The 25,171-nt window shown below is 37.7% G+C and overlaps 1 protein-coding gene across 2 annotated transcripts in view; it reads left to right on the top strand.

Moving 5' to 3' along the window:
• Positions 1-25,171, top strand: part of PIWIL2 (piwi like RNA-mediated gene silencing 2) — a 72,946-nt gene that overhangs the window by 29,753 nt on the left and 18,022 nt on the right. For both annotated transcript variants that reach the window (XM_002914775.4, XM_019794737.2), the window contains 4 exons: positions 1,873-1,974; positions 2,542-2,658; positions 3,228-3,316; positions 4,229-4,334. In XM_002914775.4, the coding sequence (XP_002914821.1) occupies positions 1,873-1,974; positions 2,542-2,658; positions 3,228-3,316; positions 4,229-4,334 (414 nt within the window). The remainder of the gene's footprint in view (positions 1-1,872; positions 1,975-2,541; positions 2,659-3,227; positions 3,317-4,228; positions 4,335-25,171) is intronic.

The following is a 25,171-nucleotide window of genomic DNA, read 5'->3' as shown; positions in this document are numbered from 1 at the left end:
CACTAGGCCTGATCATTGATAGTTCTGCTCTGCTTTCAAAAGAATAACCCAGTGTAATACATCAGCTCCCCTATCTCACCACTTGCCACGTTCTCTTCAGGAGAGTGTACTGCCATCAGTTTTCACGCAGCATGGATATGAGGGTCATTCATCACGATTACCAAACTTAACTCATATTGGTCTTATCTCTGTCGTCCTTAGGGCATGCTGTTTTATTATTTGTTAGGGGTCACAAACTCAGATGTCTGCGGGAGCCAGGTGAATAACACAAGTGAAGTGGGCTAGGAGGGAACTGTAGTGAACTAAAGAAAGAAAGCCCTATGACTGCAGATAAAAGCATAGCATTATCAAATTAATTTTTAATTTATTCCTTTTTCAGTAGAAGCAAAAAATCTGGGTTTGTATGCATGTGCCCCTCCTTATGTTTAAATGTTTATTAAAAAGGGCGGGCACCTGGCTGGTTCGATCGGTAGAGCATGTGATTCTTGATCTCAGGGTCATGAGTTCAGGCCCCACGTTGGGCACAGAGCCTACTTAAAAATAATAAAAAAATAAAAATTTAGGGGCGCCTGGGTGGCACAGCGGTTAAGCGTTTGCCTTCGGCTCAGGGCGTGATCCCGGCGTCATGGGATCGAGCCCCACATCAGGCTCCTCCGATATGAGCCTGCTTCTTCCTCTCCCACTCCCCCTGCTTGTGTTCTCTCTCGCGCTGGCTGTCTCTATCTCTGTCAAATAAATAAATAAAATCTTTTAAAAAAAAAAAAAATAAAAAATAAAAAATAAAAAAATAAAAATTTAAAAGTATTAATAAGAAACAACAACACATGTAAGTCACTGTAGGGACTAAAAAGCTACATGTGTTTGATAGGTCCAGCCTGTAGGCTCCCAGTGTGCAGTCTGTGTTCTTTGTGACTTTGGAAGTTCTTTGATGTGATTACCAGAATGTGTGTTTTCGGAGAAGTGTGTTTGTTTGGGGTTTTTTTTTAAGATTTTATTTGTTAGAGAGAGAGAGAGAGCAGGCAGAGGGAGAAGCAGGCTCCCCGCTGAGCAAGGAACCGGTTGTGGGACTTGATCCCAGGACCCTGGGATCATGATCCGAGCCAAAGGCAGACGCTTAACTGACTGAGCCACCCAGGCATCCCTCGGAGTGGTCTTAATCTAACACTAATCTTGATTTGGAATAATATCCTATTGATTTACCATTAATAGCTATTTCTGGCATCAAGGATTGGCACCTTCATTTCACTTGAGTGCTACTTTTCTTTATTCAGACTTTGAAAGATCCTGTGTTTCCAGCGTTGGAGCTCTTATTAAACAGTGAGGGGTCAAGGATGTTTCTGTGAGATACTCTGCTGGCAATATCATTCTATCTCCTAACCAGAGAGTTAGGAAGAGACACTTATGGATTTGGCAGTAGCTTCATTTGTTTGTGTTTGGCTCTGAATGCTTTCTTGTGGTATTGTATTCCATGTTTCCTCAGTTTTGTGGGATGAATGTAATAAGGTGCTTAGTTTACTGAAGAGAGTGGTAAAAAGCATTACAGGGAATTGAAAGCAGCAACTGAGTAACCCTTGCAAATTTTCAAGCCTGCCTTTTCCAGGCAGCTTAAATCTCCTAAGAAAGACATCAGGTAGTCAGGACCAGCTCTAGAGAATTTATGGTATCATATTCCGTATCTGTGCAAAGAAGCCCTGAACCCAACAAAGGTTCAAAGACCTGTTTGGGGTTAGAATATCTACCCTCTGTTTCAGTTCCCCTCTGCCTTAAAGGTCCCATGACTTTGCAGGCTCTTAGACTGCCCCCAGCTGGAGCCCTGTCAAGGTCCCCTGAGAGTTCCAAAGCCTGACTTTGTATGTACTTTATCTCCTCAAGGGAAAGATACAGATGGTTGTTTGCATCATCATGGGCGCACGTGACGATCTCTATGGGGCCATTAAAAAGCTGTGCTGTGTGCAGGCTCCTGTGCCCTCACAGGTGAGTGGGAGCTGGGCAGGAGGCACAGATGGAAACTCTAGCCTCCCTTGAGGCTTTGAAAAGAGGGATACAGGTGTTCAAAAAGACTGAAGTAACTATTAGAAGCCATCATGTGTAACCCTTCTGGTGGAACAGTCCCCCTTATTAGGGTAACTGGGTTAAAAGCAGGTGCTCTTTGTAAATGCTGCCTTCATGTTCCCAAATGAGTTACTCGTGCTGGTTCAGTGGATGAGCTGCTGGGTGGTTTCACATGACTGGGCTCTGAGAGTATAGGCTTCACTCTGAAAGGGGAAAGCTGTTTTTCCTAACTAAGTTAAAAAAATTATTCTGTATGAGATTCTTTCGAAAGTTTTTGTTTTTGTTTTTGTTTTGTTTCGATTTGTGTTTGTGGGGTGTGTGTATGTGTGTGTGCATGCCTGCCTAGATATCCTAGAAGTAGAACTAGTCACACAAAGTGTATTATCTGCTAACTGGGGTTTCTTAAGCAAATGTAGTGTTTACTTCAGACTTGCTTATATCGCCTGACAGGTTGATAGCGTCCTCTTTCCCCACACCCCTTTGTTATAGGTCATCAATGTCCGAACCATTGGTCAGCCGACCAGGCTTCGGAGTGTGGCCCAGAAAATTTTACTTCAGATTAATTGTAAATTGGGTGGTGAGCTCTGGGGAGTGGATATTCCTCTGGTGAGTAATGCTGAGATGTGTCTTCATTCAATTTAGCTCTCCAAAGACTCCTACCTAGTTGTTTTCCTGGTTTTCTTCATAGAGTTATCTTTATTCTCCATGCTTAGTGGTCTGAATGGTTCATAGCCTGATTTTGTATAGCCCACGTGCTGAGAATGGTTTTTATAACTTCAAATAGTTGGAACCAATAAAAATAAAACTAGTATTTCCTGACACATGAAAATTAAATGAAATTCTATTTCAGTGTCTTTAAATGCAGTTTTATTGGAATACAGCCATACTTCTTTATAGACTAACTATGGCTGCTCTTGTGCTATAATGACAGATGGCATTGAATAGTTCCTCACAAAGCCCAACGTTATTGACTGTGTAGTCCTTCAAAGAAGAAGTGGCTGAGCCTGTTCTAGATCTCTGACTTGTTCATAGTGTTTAAAAAGATGTCAAGTTGATGTCAGTCTTTTTCTTTCCCAGAACTTATTTTCATATGTTGCTTTTGGGGTGCAGATAATAAAAAGATGGGGTGATGGATTGCTTGTTGTTTTTGGTTTGTTTTTTGTTTTCTAACCCAGAAACAATTGATGGTGATTGGGATGGATGTTTACCATGATCCTAGCCGAGGCATGCGCTCTGTGGTTGGCTTTGTTGCGAGCATCAATCTGTAAGTACTACTCATAGTGGGTTTTGTTTGGTTACCTCATTTTGATGCCTAATCTTACTATAAATCTAGCAAATACTATTTGAATATTTTGTGTTATAGTAAAAGTATACTTTACAAAAGTATACCAAACTCTTTCCTCCTCTATCTTCCTCTTAGTTTATTCAATCTATTTACCAGACTTGTCAGATCTGTAAGTCTGTTCCCCTGGCTGTGGTGTAATCTTCAGAATAGGGGCTGTGTCTTAGTGGTTTTGCCCCCCCAGGAACGAGGGATTTTTTTTTTTTTCTGATTGTAAAAACAAGGCATGCTCATGCAGATACCTGCAGAAATTTAGAAAGTGAAAGTTCCTCATGGGCCATGTTTTATTAACTAGCACCAAAGGTTTGATGTATATATACTTTCAGATTCTCATTTATGCATATAGTAACACGTGTAGGTGGTGTATATATGTATACAAAATGGCATATTACTATGTATACTATTCCTCAGCTTGTTTTATGTACTTAAATTGTATATTGCAGACGTTTTCTCATATCAATACAAATAAATCTCAACCAATTCTTAACTGCTGCATGGAATTTATTGTATGCAACAGCACTTTTTAGTCCTCTGTTGGTGGATATCAGGTGGTTAAATTTTTTCAGTTGGAAGTGGTTTTGTAGTAAATACCACAATTATGCCTATATTTTTACATTCTATATGTGGCATATCTATATGGAAAGATATATATATATATATATCTGTCCCCATATTGCAATGTGTTTTTACCTGTAACATAAATGCATTTACTAGGTACTTGTTGTACTGGTGCATACTTGTTGTACTGTACTGACATTCAGACTGTGGGCCTTCCTCTGTGAGTGTGTGTTCATCTTTCTGTCTTTTCTCTCTCTCTTACTGCCTCCTCCCCAGCACACTCACAAAATGGTATTCACGAGTGGTGTTCCAGATGCCTCATCAGGAGATTGTGGATAGCCTGAAGCTGTGCCTGGTGGCCTCCTTAAAAAAGTTTTATGAGGTGAGGAGGACAGAAATTTTAAAGTTTCGGAGTTTTTAAGGACTGCCTATCTGACCACTCTAAGAGGAAGTGTGATTTGGTGGGAGGGATCCCAAATTGAAGGTGTCTCCTAAACAGACTGAAAAGTTAGTCGTTGCTGAGCAGGCAGCTCAGAGGGACTGCTTTCAGGCTTCTACTTGTACAGAGCAGCTTAAAGAGATAAATACTTTGATTTTGCTTGGTAAGTAATGATTATTCCCAGGTTGTCAGTCTGATGCCTGTAGACATAATCTTCATGCCCTTATCAGGGAAGTGGGGGTAAATTTCAGCAATTAAAGCAGCTTATGAATTTACTCAGCTTTTTATGGCTATTATTAGGCACTTTTCATTTTGGTTCAAGACAAATACCTCCCTGTAAATCACCCCTAGAACTCCCAGGAATGCTAACCATGGAGAATTGCTGTCATTAAACTGATATTGGGTCTGGCACAATGAGCAAGCAAAGTACTGGGTTTTACCTTGGCCAGTACATCAAAGGAAGTGCTGATAAGTGGCTTTCATTTCTTAGGGTCAGAGTTAGCCCTTTGCATGGAGATTAACAGCAAGAAATTTAATAATTTCATATGATTGCAGTCACTAGAACTCCACCTTGTTTCTTTTTAAATTAATGTTTCCTACACTGATTTCAATAGTTTAGCATCCTTTCAGTATTTGAGATTATGTAAAAAAAAAAAAAAGTATTTTTTGTCTCTAAGGAGACCTATATATATCTATATATATACATATACATATATACATATACATATATATACACACACATATATATATGCTGCTTTGTCACTAAGTCCTACCACACCTTCCTTCTTTTTGTTGTTGATGCTATTGTTTCCCTTCAAGCTCTGTTAAGCTCTAGTGTTTCAAGGCTTGCTTCTTTGAAGCCCTTTCCATTTTCTCCCCACTGCTCCATCCCTTAGACTTACTTCCTTATGTTCCTTCTTCTGCCAAGGCTTCTTGTTTATTTATTAATTTTTTCCAAGGCCCCTTGTTTATATTCTGTGTAGTGGCTATTGCATTTTGCCTTATATTAGTTAGCTGTATCCTTATTTATCTTTCTCTGAGTAGTGAATTACTTGAGCAGTGCTTGGTTATTGATGGCCGTGTAACAAATTTACCCTAAAACTTAGTGACATACAGTGAGCATTTATGATTCTGAAGTCAAGAAGTTGCACGTGGTGCAGTGGGCTCTGGTGCCTCTTCATGTGGTCTTTCCACATGAGCTAGTCTGGGCTTCGTCACGGCATGGTGGCATATGGTTCAAGGGGTGAGCATTCCAAGAAACTAGAGCTGGGTGGAAACCATGTTGCCTTTACACCATCACCTGAAAGTCATACAGTATCACTTTCACTGCATTCCATTTGTCCAATAGTCTCATTATGAATATGCCTCATATTTGGAGGAGCCAGTGTGGGGATGGGATAGATTTGAATAATGGATCTGCTCTATAAGGCTATTACATACATTTTCATATGTTTGTAGTAACTTAATTACATTTTCCCCCTCGATTTGCCACTCTTTATTCCTTACAATAAATTTGTGCAGAACTCTTCAGGGTAGAATTTAGCTGGTGGTTAATTACTCCAGTTGTTTCTCAGGCCATTCATTCTTCCATCAGCATTACACCTTGAAGAAGCATTAACCCAGTTTCCCAATATATTTGCCTATCAACATCAGTATTATTATAAGACTTGTTTAAGTAATGTAACTGATTCTTAACCAAGGAGGTTCGTGTCCCATCACATTGCAGTATGGTAGTAAATATAACCTGAAGTACGAGTCAAAAGATACTGAGGCATTACTAGAGTTCCACTCAGGCATGAGTAATTAGTCCAGTTCGTTGTCATACTACATGACCAAAATATCTCCCAAAACTGTGCCACTTAAGTTTGCAGGCTTTCATTTGACATTGTCAGATTCTAAAAGCAAGAACAGTCTCAGCAACATGGCTCTGCTTTTTCAGGCATGTGGTATACTTGAGCTAACAGGCAATAATATTATCTCTTGTTCTAAGCCTGTTTTGAGATACCAGTATAATTTTGGATTTCCCTGATTGCATAACCATTGATTCATTTCTTTATCCTCAGCTACCATTCTTCCTTCTCTCCATTTATACCCTAACTTTTCTTTTTTTTTAAAATTTTTTTTAAAAAGATTTTATTTATTTATTTGATAGAGATAGAGACAGCCAGCGAGAGAGGGAACACAAGCAGGGGGAGTAGGAGAGGAAGAAGCAGGCTCATAGTGGAGGAGCCTGATGTGGGGCTCGATCCCAGAACGCTGGGATCACGCCCTGAGCCAAAGGCAGACGCTTAACCGCTGTGCCACCCAGGCGCCCCCTTTTTTTTTATTTATTTGACAGAGATAGAGACAGCCAGCGAGAGAGGGAACACAAGCAGGGGGAGTGGGATAGGAAAGCAGGCTCATAGCGGAAGAGCCTGATGTGGGGCTCGATCCCATAACGATGGGATCACGCCCTGAGCCGAAGGCAGACGCTTACTGTGTCACCCAGGCGCCCCTATACCCTAACTTTTCTATCTTTGGAAGGAATGTTAGGTTTGGCCCCTCCGCTGGTGGTGTAGGTTGCTGATAGCAATGCTAGTTTGGTAGGTGCTTCCCCCTTAATCCACTCCCATTCATATAGGAAAGGGCTACACAGGTGCAGAATTAGTGACCTCTCTTGACCACTAGGCGGTTTAGCTGCATTTCCTGTGAACCTCAATTTTGCTAGAGAGGTGAAAGCAAGATCTACCCCATTAGGCCCTTGGGAATTTCATCATAAAGGTTTAAAAATATAATTACAGTTTTTTGCTTAGAGACTGTTATAGAATGAATTATACCCCCCCAAACACAAAAAAAGGTATTGACATTCTAACCCTCAGTACTAGTGAATATGACTATATTTGGAAATAGGGTCTTTGCAGATGATGGAGTTAAGATGAGGTCATTAGAGTGGGCCCTAATCCAGTATGACTATGTCCTTATGAAAGGAGGAGATTTGAATACAGAGCCAGATATACGTAGAGGAAAGACAATGTGAAGACACAGGGGGATTGCCGACTACAAGCCAAGGAACACCTGAGGCTGCCAGAGGCTAGGAGGGAGTCGTGGAAGAGATTGTCCCTCATAGTCCTCAGAAGGAACCAATCCTGCCAGTACCCTGATCTCACACGTCTATCCTCCAGCCCTGTGAAACAACACATATCTGTTGTTGAAGCCACTCAGTTAGTGGTACTTTGCTGTGGCAGCCCTGGTGAACGGATACACAGCTCATCCCAGTTATGGCATCCGCAGTTCTGGTCTGAGAATCAGTAGGAAAAAAGTGTGTTGAGGTCACATGGGGAAAACAAAAAAAGTATTGTTGTTACACCAGCACTTTCTCCACCCCTCCTCTGGGATCCCCCAGAAAAGGGCAGACATCCTCTGGGCCCTGCTCATGTCGAGTGTCAGTACACACTCGTGAAAGCATGCAGGTCAACCCTTTATGCCTTTATTCCCTCCATTTTAGACAAAAATGTTTCAATTGTCCATTCTATTCTCTATCAAACTGTTACTCTGAGGATGAAAATGTGTTCCTTGGTCTGAGGAAATGGGAGTCGTCAGTCCAAATTGGTGCAGTATCTTCTGTTTTAGACTTTTTTTTTTTTTTTTTTTTAGTATTTCGAGCATACCAACAGGTATGCATAGCCCAGTCTACAGTAGATACCTGTTTATGTCAGGAACTATTTCTTGCCTCCTGGAGCTATCACGGTCAGTCTAACTTGCCACTTATGTGCAGGGCCTTCCCCTCAGGAAATCTACCCCAGAACCATCTGTATTCTCTGTATCTCCTCTTGTCAGGCAGAACAATTCTTGTTGGCATTTTGCACTTCAGAGAGTGCAAGAGAAATGTCTAGATTCAACCCATTTCTGTGTTGTTGCAGCCTTCAATGTCCATTCATTTCATGGGCCCAGGTGTCACCTCAAGCAAGCACACCAAAATATCTGCTTGCTAGTTCCAACCTCTTTTTCATTCTGGAGGGAGGTAATTATTCCCCATTCACCCTTCACCTATTTACTGATAATGTCTACTCTGTTTTTCTGTCTTTATGGATTTACTGATTTTGGATACATTACATAGAAATAATCATAAAATATGTGACATTTTGTGTCTGGCTGCTTTTGTTGAGCATGTTTTTAGGGTTCATGCTAGTTGTAGCATATATCACTACTTTATTCTCTTTTATGGATGAATAATATTCCATTGTGTGTTTCTTCTGCAATTGGTTTATCCATCCATTATTGATGGACATAAGGACTTGTTTCTACCTTTTGACTATTGTGAATACTGCTGAAAATATACCTACATATGTATCTGAGTACCTGTTTGCATTTCTTTGGGTTATATACCTAGGAGTGAAATTGATGGGCTGTAAGGTAATTCTGTGTTTAAATTTTGAGGAACCAGCAAACTCTTTTCCACAGTGGCTACACCATTTTCATTCCTACCAGCAATGTACAGAGGTTTCAATTTCCCCAATCCTTGCCAACATTTTGTTTTCCATTCTTAATTATAGCCACTGTGAAGTGGTATCTCATTGCGGTTTTAACCTGCATTTCCTTAATAACAACGATGTTGAACATCTTTTCATGTGCTTATTGTCCATTTGTATATCTTCTTTGAAGAAATCCTTTTAGATCTTTTCTCCATTTTTTAATTGAGTTATTTGTGTTTTTGTTGTTGAATTGTAAAGTTTTTTTTTTTTTTACATATTTTGGATACAGAATGCTTGCCTGATAAATGATTTGCAAATATTTTGTTCCATTCTGTAGAATATCTTCACTTTCTTGTTAATGTTAATTTGATGCATAAAAACTTAAAATCTTTATGAAGTCCAATTTATCTCTTTTTCTTTTGTTTCTTGTGCTTTTTTGGTGTCAAATCTAAGAATCTGTTGCCAAATCTGAGGTCATGAAGATTTACCCCTATATTTTCTTGTAATGGTTTTCTTTCTTTTTTTTTTTTAAAGATTTTATTTATTTATTCGACAGAGATAGAGACAGCCAGTGAGAGAGGGAACACAAGCGGGGGGAGTGGGAGAGGAAGAAGCAGGCTCCCAGCGGAGGAGCCTGATGTGGGGCTCGATCCCAGAACGCGGGGATCTCGCCCTGAGCCGAAGGCAGACGGTTAACCGCTATGCCACCCAGGCGCCCTGCTTGTAATGGTTTTCAGCTTTAGCTCTTGTATTTGGAACACTTGATCCATTTTGAGTTGAATTTTGTATATGGAATGAGGTAGGGATCCATCTTTATTCTTTGGCATGTGGTTATCTACTTATCCCAGCACTACATGTTGAGGAGACTGTATTCTTTCTCCATAGGATGGTTTTGGCATCCTTGTTAAAAATCAGTTGGGCATAGATGTTTATTTCATAGGGTTTATTTCTGAACTCTAAATTCTATTCTCTTGTCTAAATGTCATTCTTTTTTTTTTTAATTTTTAAATTTAAATTCAATTAATTAACATATATTATTAGTTTCAGAGGTAGAGTTCAGTGATTCATCAGTCTTATATAACACCGTGTTCATTACTTCATTTGCCCTCCTTAATGTTGAACACCCAGTTACTCCATTCCCCCACCCCCCTCGATAAATGTCATTCTTAATGTCAGTACAAGGTGGTTTTGATTACTGTTTCTTTTTTTGTTTTTTTTTTTTAAAGATTTTATTTATTTATTCTACAGAGAGACAGCCAGCGAGAGAGGGAACACAAGCAGGGGGAGTGGGAAAGGAAGAAGCAGGCTCATAGCGGAGGAGCCTGATGTGGGGCTCGATCCCACAACGCCAGGATCACACCCTGAGCTGAAGGCAGACGCTTAACCGCTGTGCCACCCAGGCGCCCCTGATTACTGTTTCTTTTTAGTTAGTTTTGAAATCTAAAAGTGTGAGTCTTCCAGATTTGTTTGCTTTTTTGAATATTGTTTTAGCTGTTCAGCGCCCCTTAGAGTTTTATATGAAATTTCCACTTCTGAAAAAAAAGCCATTGGAATTTTGATAAAGATTGCATTGAATTTGTAGGTTTCTTTGCACATGTTGCCATTTTAATAATATTTAGTTATATAATATATAGACAGAGGATATTTTTTTCTGTTTATTTAGGTCTTTAATTGCTTTCAGCAACATTATATAGTATCCATGTAAAAGTATTTTACCTCCCTGATTAAATTTATTCCTAGGAATTTTATTGTTTTAGATGCTATTGTAAATGTAATTGTTCTCTTAATTTCATTTTTGAATTGTCCATTGCTGATGTACAGAAACATAACTGGTTTTTATGTATTAATCTTTAACCTTACCACTTTTTTTTAATTTATTAGGTTTAGGGCTTTTTCTTTTTTCAAAAATTCTTGGAATTTTCTATTTATGGAATCAGGTCATCTCCAAATAGAGATAGTTAAACTCCTTTCTTTCCAGTTTGGATTCTTTTCTTTTCTTTTTTTTTTTTTTTTTTAAGATTTTGTTAATTTATTTGAGAGGGAAAGAGAGAGAGAACACCCACATGAGGAGGGGGAGGGTCAGGGGGGAGGGAGAGGGAGAGAACCCCAAGCAGACTCTGAGCCGAGCATGAAGCTCAATGCAGGGCTCCATCCCACGACCCTGAGATCATGACCTGAGCCAAAACCAAGAGTCAGACGCTTAACTAACTCAGCCACCCAGGCGCCCTCCAATTTGGATGTCTTTTATTTTTTTCTTGCCCAGTTGCTCTAGTTGGAATTTCCAGTACAACTTTGATAGCAATGGTGAAAAGCATCCTATTTTATTTCTGATGTTTGTAGGGGAATAGTAAGTCTTTCACTGTTGAGTATATGTTAGCTGTGAGTTTTTCATAAACTTGCTTTCTCATGTTACGGAAGTTTCCTTCTATTCCTAATTTGATGAGCATTTTTCTTTTCTTTTCTTTTTTTTTTGGACAGGTGATAAGCATTTTTATGTTGAAGGTGTGTTGGATTTTATCAAGTGCTTTTTTTGCATATTAATTTATAAAAATCTTATTCACAGTAATACCAAATTAATTTTAGTAATATACAAAAACTTTGTTCTTATATAGTTCTATTCTCTTCCTCTTTTTGTGTGCTAGTTCTATCTTAGGGTTCTTTAGAGAAACAGAATCAAGAGTGTGTGTTGTGTGTGTGTGCACACGGAGAGAGATTTATTTTAAGGAATTGGATCATGTAATTTATGGAGGCTGGAAAGTCCAAAATCTTCAGAGTGGGCCAGCAGGCTGAAGACCCAGGGAATAGCTGATGTTGCAGATCAAGTTTGAGTTTATCCCACTTTGAATTCCTTAGGCTTCTTGGATGTTCAGTTAAATTTTTCACCAAGTTTGGTAATTTGGGGTCCACTATTTCTTCAGATATTCTTTTTGACCCTTTCTCTCTCACCTGTCCTACTGAGACTCCAATTATTTGAATTTGGTATGTTTGATGGCATCTTACTGTCTCAGAAGCTGCATTCATTTTTCTTCTTTTTCCTTCTTCTTTCTCATACTGGATAATTTCAGTGGACCTATTTCTTAGTTCATGGATTATTTTTTCTGCCTGATCAAATCTGCTAAGCCCCTCTAGTGGAATTTGTTGTTTCAGTTATTATACGTTCTAACTCCAAAATTTCTGTTTGATTCTTGCTTATAACTTGTCTGTTTATTGATAGTCTCTTTGTTGAGATACTTCCTATACTTAAGGTCTTTAGATGTGATTTTCTTTAGTTCTTTGAACAGTATTTAAAATACTGGTTTTAAGTGCTTGTCCAGTAAAGTCATCAACTGGGTTTATCCCAGGCAGTTTCTATTGACTACTTTTTTTTTCATGTGAATGGGCCATATTTTACTATTTCTTGACATGTCTTATAATTTTTTTATTAAAAAGTAGACGTTTTTAATATAATGTGGCAGCTCTGCAAATTAAATTTCCACTCCCAGGAATTGTTGTTGTTATTCTTTGATGGCTTTTCTGGCCTGATTGTATAATCTCTGTAATCTAGATTATGTGTAGCATTGAAAATTTCCCCTTGGTTAGCTTAGTGATCAGTTAATGACTGGACAAATATTTCTTTAAATGCCTCGAACTTGTTCTGCCCCCCTCCAGTGACTGCTACATTATTTTCACAATTACCATAGTAGTGAGGCTACAGATGGGACAGCTACTGCAGAGAAAGGGGGATGTGAGTAGAGCAAGTTAAAACACCATAAAGCTTGTGAGATTCAGCCGGTTTTATTGAGTAAATGCTCCTCAGATTGTTGCAAACCTCTGGCTAGTATCCACAGTTCCAGAAAGTTTGATTTTGACCATTTTTGCAGTGTACTTGTTGCTTTTAGGAGGAGCAGGTTTTTCAAGGTCTTTTCTTTCCCATTCAATTTCCTGAGGAGTACTTTTGACAGTCTTGTAGTTTTCCAGGTGGACAGTAATTAGAGTCTAGAACCCACTAAGTGTAGATGACACTAGGCAACCTCCAACATTTTGGTTTCGTGCCCCAAAGAGCTACATCATAGGAATAAGGGTGAGTGAATGGTATATAAATCCTTAGAGCAAACTACGGCTCATCTTTGAATTACTTCTATTCCCGAAATCAGATACAATGACCCAGAATGCTAGTGTTCTCAAGTTTCTCATAGAGCTAATACTCCAGACTCCTTGAAGAAACAAATTTAAATCTTCTCTATATTAAGACATCATTCCAGACTTCACCTCATTTCTGTTAACACTATTTATAAATGCTATCTTTGGCATACAATTTTTAGAAAGGAATATATGTATATTATATATACACACATGTACATGTCTACACATATACGTGTGTATGTAGAGGTAGGTAGAGTTACATACACATATATACATGGACATACATATATGCATATACATGTATACATGTGTGTATATAAAATCTATTTGCATTTGATTGAAGACTTAATGAAGAAAAAAGAATAAGAAAGCCAAGATACAAAGGGACAGAAACCCTAGGGGCATATGCTAATTCTGTTTCTGAAAGCAGCAGCTAAAATGTTGAAAAGCTTTAGCACATTTGAAAGTCTCTACGGATCAAAAACAGGAGGCCAGGGCCCCTAAATCAGTGGTGATCCTGAGTGTACTTCCGCTCTTTGGGTTGTGAATCTAAAGGTTTACAGCCTAGGAGTAAAGAAGAACTATAAGTAAACTCTGAGTCATGTTAGTCCCTGAATATGAATTTAGGTGAACTTGACTGCTAGTTTCACTACCAATTTGCCAGAGCAAATATAAATTCTCTGAAGAAAGGTAACATCATCGAGGCACCTGGGTGGCTCAGTCGTTAAGCATCTGCCTTCAGCTCAGGGCGTGATCCCAGGGTCCTGGGATTGAGCCCCACATCAGGCTCCTCTGCTGGGAGCCTGCTTCTTCCTCTCCCACTCCCCCTTCTTGTGTTCCGTCTCTCGCTGGCTGTCTCTCTCTCTCTCTGTCAAATAAATAAATAAAATCTTTAAAAAAAAAAAGAAAGAAAGGTAACATTACCTTAGGCATCAAAATGTTTCCACAATGCCTACCAATCAATAAATAATAACTAAAAACACAGGGAGAGAAAATGAAGGGACTATAAACAGGAAAAAAAAAAAAACAGATAATTGATCCTGATCCACATAGGATTCAGGTAATTGAGTAATCAGACACATTTTATAATTGCTACTGCCTAGTCAAATCTGATATTAATCTCAATTTAAAAATTTTAAAATTACATATTTAAAATTGCAAGTGGCTCAGTCGGTTAAGCATCGGACTCTTTGATTTCAGCTCAGGTCATGATCTCAGGGTTGTGAGATCAAGCCCTACATTAGGCTCTGTTCTGGGTGTGGAGCCTGCTTAAGATTCTCTCCCCCTCCCTCTACCCACTTCTCTCTCTACCCCCATCTAAAAAAAAAAATAGCTACACTTAGTGTGTTCAAAGAGATCAAAGACAACATTAAGAATTTTAGCAAAGAATGGGAGCTATGAGGAAAAAGTTGGAATTTCTAGAATTGAAATGTATGCCAACCAAAATTAAATACTCAATAGATGGGTGTATTAGGTTGCTAGGACTGCCATAACAACGTACCATAGACTGGGTGGCTTAATCAGCAAAGATTTATTTCTTCACGGTTCTGGAGGACGAGAAGTCCAAGATCAAGGTGTTGGAAGGGCTGGATTCTCCTGAGGCCTCTCTTCTTGTCTTGTAGATGACTGTCTTCTCTCTGTCACACGGTCTTCCTCCTGTGTGTATCTGTGTCCTAATATCTTCTTCTTACAAAGGCACAAGTCATATTTAATTAGACCCTATTCTGGTGACCTCCTTTCAACTTAACAATCTCTTTTTAAAGGCTCTGTCTCCAAATACAGTTCCATTCTGAGGTATTAGGGGTTAGGACTTCAACATAAAAATTTTGGGGAAACACAACTCTATGCATAAAAATGGGTAACAGTAACTTAGACTTAATCAAAGAAGTAAAAGGTCAACTGAATAAGAAAAAAAACTGATGCATTGAGATACCAAGACATGGGAGATATGGGGTTAAATTATAATATATACATAAGTAGCCCAGAGGAAGTTAAAGAGGGTATAGAATAGAAGAAACATCTGAAAAGATGAAAAGACAATGGTAAAGAATATTCCAAAAGTGATTTAAAAAAACAAAGCACAGATAGAAGGTAATCTGAGAAATCCCAAGTTGGATGTATAAAAAGAAAGTACACTTAGGTACATTATAATAAAACTGTTGAACACACACATACACACACACACACACACCCATTAAGACCAAAGGAAAGTAAAAGAAAGGTTACCTTAAAAGAGCAACAAATGGACTAATAGCTAACTTGTCAAAAGAAAAAGTTTAAGCCACAGTTAATAAAATAATAACTACGAAGTGCTTAATGGGGCGCCTGGCTGGCTCAGTCAGTGGAGAATGAGACTCTTGATCTCAGGGTTGTGAGTTTGAGCCCCATACTGGGTGGAGAGATTACTTAAAAAAGTAAAATCTTTAAAAGAGGAAAGAAAAGAACTGCCAATGTAGAATCTAGTATCCATGAAAAATAACTTCTAATAAGGTGAAATGGCAAACATTTCGTGGCAAACAGAAATTTGACAGACTTTGTCACTGGCAAACTCGCACTGAAGGAAGATACTAAATGGCATTCTTCACCTAGAAGGCAAATTATCCTAGAGAGAAACATAGAAGTGGTTACAGGAATAAAAGTGGCAAATATGGGATAAATTCAAATGAATACATACCATCTAAAAGAATATAATTCATGAATGAATATATATTCTTGTATGTGTATAAATTTCAAATTAATGACAATAGTACATATATTAGGAAGAAGTAAATGAAATTCTAATGCTGTTAGTTCCTTAAATTGCTGAGTAAAAGATGAAAGTACCAATTTATATTACACTTAGATTTGCTGAAGATCTATGTTGTAGTAATTTCTAGATTAGACACTAAATAATAAAAGAGTATATAACTATCAAGATAAGAGAAAATAAAACAAAAAATTTTCAAAGGGAAGAAAGAAAAAAAATGTAGGGGCGCCTGGGTGGCTCAGTCTTTACGTGGCTGCCTTAGGCTCAGGTCATGATCTCAGTGTTCTGGGATCGAGCCCTGCATCAGGCTCCCCACTCAGCGGGAAGCCTGCTTTTCCCTCTCTCACTCCCCCTCTTGTGTTCTCTCTCTCACTGCCTCTCTCTCTATCAAATAAATAAGTAAAATATAAAAAAGAAAAAAATGTAGAACAGCTGAGACAAATACTACCATGCAATACTTGAATCTTGAAAATGTTACACCATGTGAAAGAAGCCAGTCACAGAAGACCACAGATCCCATTTATAAAAAATGTACAGGGAATCTAGACAGACAGAAGGTAAACCAGTGTTTGCTTAGGGCTGAGGTGGGGAGAGGATGGAAAGGTAGGTAGGGTGGTGGTGATGTACAAATCTATGAATATACTAAATGTGGTGTTGTATGTATTCGTGAATATACTAAAAATTTTACACTTTAAGTTGGTGAATTATAAGGTATGTGAATTATATCTTAATAAAAAGATTTTAAAAAAATTTTAAGAGCCATACAGAAATTCTGGAGTTGTAAAATATATTAAATGAACACTTCACTGGAAGAGATTAGTATCAGATTTGACTAGGCAGAAGAAATAACTAGCATTCTTGAAAGTAGGTCAATTGAGATTATTCAGTGTGAGGAAAAGGAAGAAAAAGGAATGAAGAAAATAAATAGAGACACAGAGATCTGTAGGGCACCATTAATCATACCAACATAAACATAATGTGATTCTCAGAAGGGGAGTAAAGAGAGACAATGGAGAAGAAAGAACATTGGAAGGAACAATAGCCCCAAATTCTCAAATTTGATGAAAATCAATAGCAAACTTATCTAAGAACCCTAATGAATACTAAGTAGTAAAAACTCAAAGATATCCACACCTAGACTCCTCACAGTAAAACTACTGAAAGACAAAGCATCTTGAAAGCACCAAGAGAAAACAACTTACTATGTTCAAGGCATCTTCAGTAAGATAAGACCTGATCTCTCACAAATTATGGAGGCCAGAAGGCGGTACGAAGACATATTCAAAATAATGAAAGAAAAAGGTTGAATAAGAATTTGGTATCCAGAAAAACTATTTTAAAATGAGAGAAATCTTGACAATATTAAGCCCAGTGAAAGCAGCTAGATGTAAAAAAGCTGTATTTTATATTCTTCCATTTCAGTTAACTATCCAGAATAGGGAAATCATAAAGACAGAAAACAGGTCATTGGTTTCCAGAAAGTGAAGATGTGGGCAAGAATGGGGAGTAAGTGCTGATGAGTGCAGGGTTCTTTTGGGGTGATGAAAGTATTACAAAATTAGTGCATAGCTTGATGAATATATTAAAAACCACTGAATTATATATACTTCGAAATGGAGAATTTTATGGTATGTGATTTCTGTCAATTTTTTTTAAAAAATGAAAGAGAATGAATCACTGAATTATACCTCTGAAACTAGTAATACACTATATGTTAAGTAATTGAATTTAAATTTAAAAATATTAATTTAAAAAATTAGGAAATGTGACTAAATACAAATAAAATGTAATTAATCCGATCAAAAAAATGAAGGCAAAATTAAGGCATTTTCAGATAAAAACTGGAAGAATTTATCAATGGCACACCGGTCCTATGAGAAATGCTAGAGGGAGTCCTTCATGTGGAAATGAAATAACACTAGATAGTAATTTGTGTCCACATGAAGAAATAAGTAGCACCAGAAAAGGTAACCATACAGATAAATATAAAAGGGAGCAAAAATGTATTTTTGTCACTTTTTTCATACTCCATGATTTAAGAAACAACTGGATAAAGCAATAGATGTAAATCTGAGTAGATGTGCATACAAGGTGTAAAGATTAAATTTATGTGACAAAAAACGCACAAAGGTGAGGGGAGGGAATGGAGTCATATATAAAGGTTTTTAATGTTACTGAAATTAACTTTATATTAATTAACCAAATGACATTGTTCCAAGTTAATATGTTGTAATCTCCAGGGAAAACACTAAGAAAAGAACTCTGAGGGGCACCTGGATGGCTTAGTCGGTTAAGCATCTGCTTTTGGCTTAGGTCGTGATCTCAGGGTCCTGGGATTGAGTCCCACATCAGAGTCCCTGGTCAGTGAGGAGCCTGCCTCTCTCTCTCCTCCTCCCTCTGCTCCTCCCCCTGCTTGTGCTTGTTCTCTCTCTCTAATAAGTAAAATCTTAAAAAAAAAAAAAAGAACTCTGAAAAATATAACAAAGGGAACAAGAAGGAAATTAAAATGGTAACTAGACAGTATCTGTTTAATAGAAAATAGGGTAGTTGTGAAAGAATAGAGGGACAAAAAAAGACATAAAGCATGTGGAAAACAGTGAAATGGCACATGTAAATCTTACCCTATTAGTAATTACCTTAACTATAAATGGACTAAATATCCCATTCAAAAGATAGAAATTAAAGAATAGATTAAGTGAAACATACATGGTTATAATTTCTGCAAGAGACACATTTTAGTGTCAAAGACACAGTGGGTTGAAAGTAAAAGGATAGAACAAAATTATATACGATAACAGATAGTAACCGAAACAGAGATGGACTGGCTGTACTATCAGACAGAATAGACTTTAAGATGACAATTGTTACTAAAGACAAGGAAGGACATTTTATAATGGCAAAAGTGTCAATCCATGAGGAAGACCTAAAATATAAATACATGTGAACCTAACCCAAAATAGACCCCCAAAATACATGAAACTAAAACTAACATAATTAAAGGCATAAATAGAAAATTCAACAGTAATAGTTGGAGACTTCAAAACTCCGCTTTCAATAACGGATAAAACAATAAGAAATAAGATTAACAAGGAAACAATAGTTGAACAACACTGTGATCCAACTAAACATACAGGTATCTATAGAACACTCCACCAACAGAATACACATTCTTCTCTAACGCATATGGCACATTCTCCCAAGATAGACCACTATGTTAGGGTGTAAAACAAGACCAAATACATTTAGAAGGATTAAAATCGTATAAAATATGTTCTCAAACCACAATGGAATGAAATTAGAAATTCTTTTTTTTTTTTTTTAAAGATTTTATTTATTTGACAGAGATAGAGACAGCCAGCGAGAGAGGGAACACAAGCAGGGGGAGTGGGAGAGGAAGAAGCAGGCTCACAGCAGAGGAGCCTGATGTGGGGCTCAATCCCACAACGCTGGGATCACGCCCTGAGCCGAAGGCAGACGCCCAACCGCGGTGCCACCCAGGCGCCCCTAGAAATTCTAATAAGAGATAAATTCAGGAAATTCATAAGTATATGGAAATTAATACTCCCGAATAACCAAGGCATTAAAGAGGAGAAAGGGAAGTTAGAAAATACTTTGAAATAAATAAAAACAAAGATGCAACATACCAAAATTTGTGCATGTAAGTACACAGTGCTTGGAGGGAAATTTACAGCTATAAACACCTATATTAAAAATGACGATCTCAGAACAAACCAATTTCCATCTTGAGAATAAGGAAATAAAGAAGAGCAAACTTAAGCAAGGAAATAATAGGAAGTAAGGAAATAATAGAGATTAGAGCATAGATAAATGGAGAATTGAAAAACAATAGAGAAAATCAATGAAACCAAAAGTTGGTTATTTGGAAAGATCAACAAAATTGACAAACCTTTAACTAAAATACCCATGAAATATAGAAGAATAAGATTACTAAAATCAGGAATGAAAAAAGAGACCTCACTACTGATCAAATGGGGAAAAAAGGATTATAAAAACATACTATAAACAACTATATCCCAAGAAAATAGATTAAATGAAATGGACAGACCCTGAGAAAGACACAAACCACTGAATCTTTTTGGTTATACTAAACATTTAAAGAGGAATTAACATCTTTCTTAAATTCTTCCATCATATTAGAAAGGAGGGAACACTTCCCAGTTCAGACTATGAGGCTAATATTACCATGATACTAAAGCTAAACAAAAATATCACAAGAAAGCCACAGCAGGCATCTAGAAGGGAAATGAAGAAAACTATGTCTTTCTAGATAATGTTAATTTACATATAGGAAACCTTAAAGATCATACACGCAAACTATTATAGCTAATAAATTAGTTCAGCCAGATTGAGGATGTAAGATTAATATACATTAATCAGTTGTACTTCTATACACTAGAAGTGATCAAAAATGAAACATGTAGAAAAATTTTTAATAAAGGAAGGGCAAGACACATACTGAAAACTGCAGAATGTCCTGAAAGAAATCAAAGAAAATGTAAATAAAAGGAAGGACATCACTTGTTCATGGATTGGAAACTGATTTTTGGTAAACTGATTTTTCGCAAGGGTGCCATTCAGGGGTGGAAAGAATGGTCTTTTCAAGGAATGATTCAAGGACTACAGGATATCCACATGCAAAAGAATGAAGTTGGATCCTGCCCCACACAAGGTACAAAAATTAACTCCAAAGGATGAAGCACCCAAATGTGGGAACTAAAAATTTAAAATTCTGGATGATAACATAGGTGTAAATTTTTATGACCGTATATTAGACAACAGTTTATTAGATATGACACAAAGCAAAAGCAAGTAAAGAAAAAGATAAATTGGACTTCATCAAAATTAAATCTTTTTTACTTCAAAGGACACCAACAAAGTAAAAAGACAACCCATGGAATGGAACAGAATCATTCATCTGATATATATGGTTAAGGTCTGCTTTCCAGAACATATAAAGAATTCTTACAGCTCAACAACAAAGAGACAAATTACCCAATTTAAAACCAGGAAACATTTGAATAGACATTTTTCCAAAGAGCATATACAAATAGACAAACACATGAGGGGCACCTGGGTTGCGTGGTTGGCTTAAGTGTCCGACTCTTGATTTCAGCTCATGTCATGATCTCAGGGTTGTGAGATCGACCCCCACATCGGGTTATGCACTGGGCGTGGAATCTGCTCAAGATTCTCTCTCTCGGGTGCCTGGGTGGCTCATTCGTTAGGCGTCTGCCTTCGGCTCAGGTCATGATCCCAGCATTCTGGGATCGAGCCCCACATCTTGCTCCCTGCTCAGCAGGAAGCCTGCTTCTCCCTCTCCCACTCCCCCTGCTTGTGTTCCCTCTCTTGCTGCCTCTCTCGGTCAAATAAATAAAATCTAAAAAAAAAAAAAAATTTTCTCTTTCCCCCTCTGCCCCCCCTCCCCCTTTAAAAAAAAAATGGAAAGTACTAATAGGGAAATGGGAATCAAAATCACAATGAGATACGACTTCACACCAAAGCCAGATAAAGGCATTACAGTAAAGCCACAGATCAGTATCTATCATGAACATAGATAATGCAAAAATTCTCAACAAAATATTAGCAAAGCAAATCTAACTGTATTTAAAAAATTATATAACTTAACTGTACTGAGTTCTGTATTACCTTTCCAAATTTATGTCCACCTGGAACTTGTGAATGTGACCTTATTTGGAAATAGAGTCTTTGCAGATGCAGCCAAGTTAAGATGCAGTGAATGAATTAGGATGGATTGTAATCCAGTAACTGAATAAAAGGGAAATTTGGTCACAGACTCATAGGTGAAAGCTATGTAAAGAAGCAAAGACACAGACAGCACAGGGGAGGAGAGGTGTTGTAAAGGTATAGGCAGAGGTTGGAGTGATGTATATACAGGCCAAGAAACACCAAGGATTGCCAGCAACCGCCAGAAGCTACAAGAGGCAAGGAAGGATTCTTTCCTAGAGCTTTTGGAGGAAGCATGATCCTGTTGGTACCTTGATTTTGGACTTCCACCTTCCAGAACTGTGAGAGAATAAATTTCTGTTGTTCTAAGCCATCCAGTTTGTGGATGGTTGTTACAGAAACCCTTGCAAAGGAATGTAACAACTATGTTGTATTCCAGTTACACAAGGCTGGTTCAACAGTTCAAGATCTATTAATATAATTCATCTCATCAACAGGCTAAAGAATAAAAATCATATCACATCCATAGATGCAGAAAAAGCATTTGACGAAATTCAATTTCCAATCATGGTTTAAAAAAAAATGACAAAAACTCCCAGAAAATTAGCAGTAGAGGGAGAACTTCATTAACTTAATAGAGAACGTCTACAAAAACCCTACAGCTAACATTATCTTTAATTGTGAGACACTATATACTTTCCTCTAAGATTGGGCACATGTATTTTCCCCTCTCACCATTCCTATTCAGCATCATACTGAAGTCCTAACTAATGCAAAAAGACGAGAAAAGGAAACAAAATATATAAATATTGGAAAGGAGGAAAGGAAAGTGCGGATAGGATGATTGTCTATGTAGAATATCTCATGGAATCAACAACTAAAAAACCTGGAATAAGCAAGAATTACAAGGTGGCAGGATACAAGGTTAATATATTAAAGTCAGTTTCTTTTCTATATACCAGCAGTGAACAATTGGAATTTGAATTTTAAAAATATTTATATCAGCACCAAAAAATGAAATGTTAATGTATAAATCTAACAAAGTTGGTACACTACATGAGGAAAACTGTAAAACTCTGATAAAAAAGAATAAATGGAGAGATGGTCCATGTTCATTGATAGGAAGACTCAATATCTTTGTCAGTTCTTCCCAAATTGACCTGAAGAGCCAATGCAATTCCCGTCAAAATCTCAGCAAATTATTTTGTGGAGATCTACAAGCTATAAAGCTTATACATAAAGGAAGAAGATGCAGGATAGCCAGTATAATACTGAAGAACAAAGTCGGAGGACTGCCATTTGTCAAAGGGTTGCTTCAAACCTACAGTAATCCAGGTGGTGTGGTCTTAGCAAAAGAATAGATGTCAGTAAAACAGTAAGAGAGCCCAGGAGTAGAATTATACAAATAGAGTCCACAAATAGCTCATTTGATAAAGGAACACTTACACATCAGTGGAAAAAGGATAGTCTTTTCAACAAATGGTGTTGGAACAGCTATTCACCTGCATGAAAAAAAATCTAATAACATATCTTTTACTAAAATTAACTTAAAAGGTACCACAAGTTTATATTTAAAATGCAAAATGATAAAACTTCTGGAAGGTAACAGAAAAAAAATCTAGGTGACTTTGAGTTTCATTGATAACTTATTTAGATACAAAAGCACAATCCGTAATAGAAAGGATAAGTTGGACTTAATTAAAATTAAAAACTTCTCAGGGCACCTAGGTGGCTTAGTTGGAAGAACATGCAACTCTTAATCCTGGAGTTGGGGATTTGAGCCCCCAAACTCATGGTTTGGGTGTAGGGATTACTTAAGTAAAAAACTTTAAAACAAATTAAAAACTTCTCTGTGAAAGATAGAGAATGGAAAGAAGCTACAGACTGGGAGAAAATATTTGCAAAGCACCTATTTGATAAAGTATCATTGTTCAGAATATACAAAGAACTCCTAAAACTCAAGAAGACAGTCTCATTTAAAGAAGGGCAAAAGACTTGGCAGACATCTCACCAAAAAAGATATAAAAATGGCAGATAAGTATATGAAAAGATAATATAACAGGGAATTGTAAATTAAAATGAGATGCCATTACACTTCTATTAGAATGGCCAAAATCCAAAACAGAGATGACACCAAATGCCAACGAGGATGTGAAGAAACAAGAACTCTCATTCATCTTTGCTGGTAGGAATGCAAAATGGTGCAGATACTTTGAAAGACAATTTGGCAATTTCTATCAAAACTCTCTATTTTTAAGGGGGGGGTGGGGGTAGAGGAAGAGGGAGAGAGAGAATCTTAAAGCAGGCTCCACTCCCAGCGCAGAGCCCAGTGTGGTTAAGTGTCTGACTCTTGGTTTCAGCTCAGCTCATCATCTCGGGTTGTGGGATCAAGCCCTGCATTGGGCCCAGCATTCAGCGTGGAGTCTGCTTGAGATTTTCTCTTCACTCTCCCTCTACTCTTCCCTTAGGGCACACATGTGCGTGCACGCGCACACCAGCACATGCTCTCTCTCTCTCTTTCCCAAATAAATATATCTTATTTATTATAAGATTATATATTATATATATGTTATATACTATAAATATATCTTATTTACGATAGAGAGAGAGCATAAGCAGGGGGAGTGGCAGGGGGAGGGAGAAGCAGACTCCCGCTGAGCAAGGAGCCTGTCATGGGGCTCCATCCCAGGAACCTGGGATCATGACTTGAGCCAAAGGCAGATGCCTAACTGACTGAGCCACCCAGGCGCCTGCCCAAAAAAGGACTCTTGAGGTACCTGGCTGGCTCAGTAGAGCATGTGATTCTTGATCTCCAAGTCGTGAGTTCAGGCCCACATCAGGAGTGGAGCCTGCTTAAAACAAAACAAAACAAAACAAAAACCTCTCACCATAAGATCCAGCAGTAGCACTTCTTAGTATTTACCCAAATAAGTTGAAAACTTATGTCAGTGCAAAAATTTCCACAGAGGTGTTTATTGCAGCTTTATCCACAATTGCCAAAACTTAGAAGCAACCAAGATCTCCTTTAGTAGGTAAATTGAAAAGTAAACTGTGGTATATCCAGACAATGAAGGATTATTTAGCAATAAAAAGAAGTGAGCTGTTAATTCCTGAAAAGACCTGGAGGAACTTTCAATGCATATTACAAAGTGAAAAAGGCCAATCTGAAAGACTACATACTGCATGATTCCAACTATAGTACGTTCTGGAAAAGACAAAACTGGAGCCAGTAAAGAGATCGGTGGTTGCCAGAGGTTTGGGAGTGTAAGGAAGGGAAGGATAAATAGTGGGAGCACAAGGGTTTTTTTTAGGGCTGTGAAACTATTATATATGATACTGTAATGATGGATACATGACATTATGCATTTTTCAAAGCCTAAAGAATGTACAACACAGTGTGAGCCCTAATATAAATTATGAACTTTAGTTACTAACAATGTGTCAGTATTTGCTCATTAATTGTAACAAATGTACCACCCTAATTTAATATAGTAATGGGGGAAAGCTGTAGGTTGGGAGAGGGTATGTGAGAACTCTGTATTGTCGCCTCAGATTTTTTTGTGAACTTAGAAGTGGTCTAAAGATAGTCTTTTTTTTTTTTTTTTAAGATTTTATTTCTTTGAGGGGTGCCTGGGTGGCTCAGTTGGTTAAGCGTCTGCCTTCGGCTCAGGTCATGATCTCAGGGTCTGGGATCAAGCCCCACATCAGGCTCCCTGTTCAGAGAGTCTGCTTCTCCCTCTCTCTCTACCTCTCTC

Source organism: Ailuropoda melanoleuca, chromosome 5, assembly GCF_002007445.2.
Source record: "Ailuropoda melanoleuca isolate Jingjing chromosome 5, ASM200744v2, whole genome shotgun sequence".
Taxonomy (NCBI): domain Eukaryota; kingdom Metazoa; phylum Chordata; class Mammalia; order Carnivora; family Ursidae; genus Ailuropoda; species Ailuropoda melanoleuca.
Note: the sequence above shows the minus strand (reverse complement) of the source record. Positions and strands in the feature narration are given on the sequence as shown.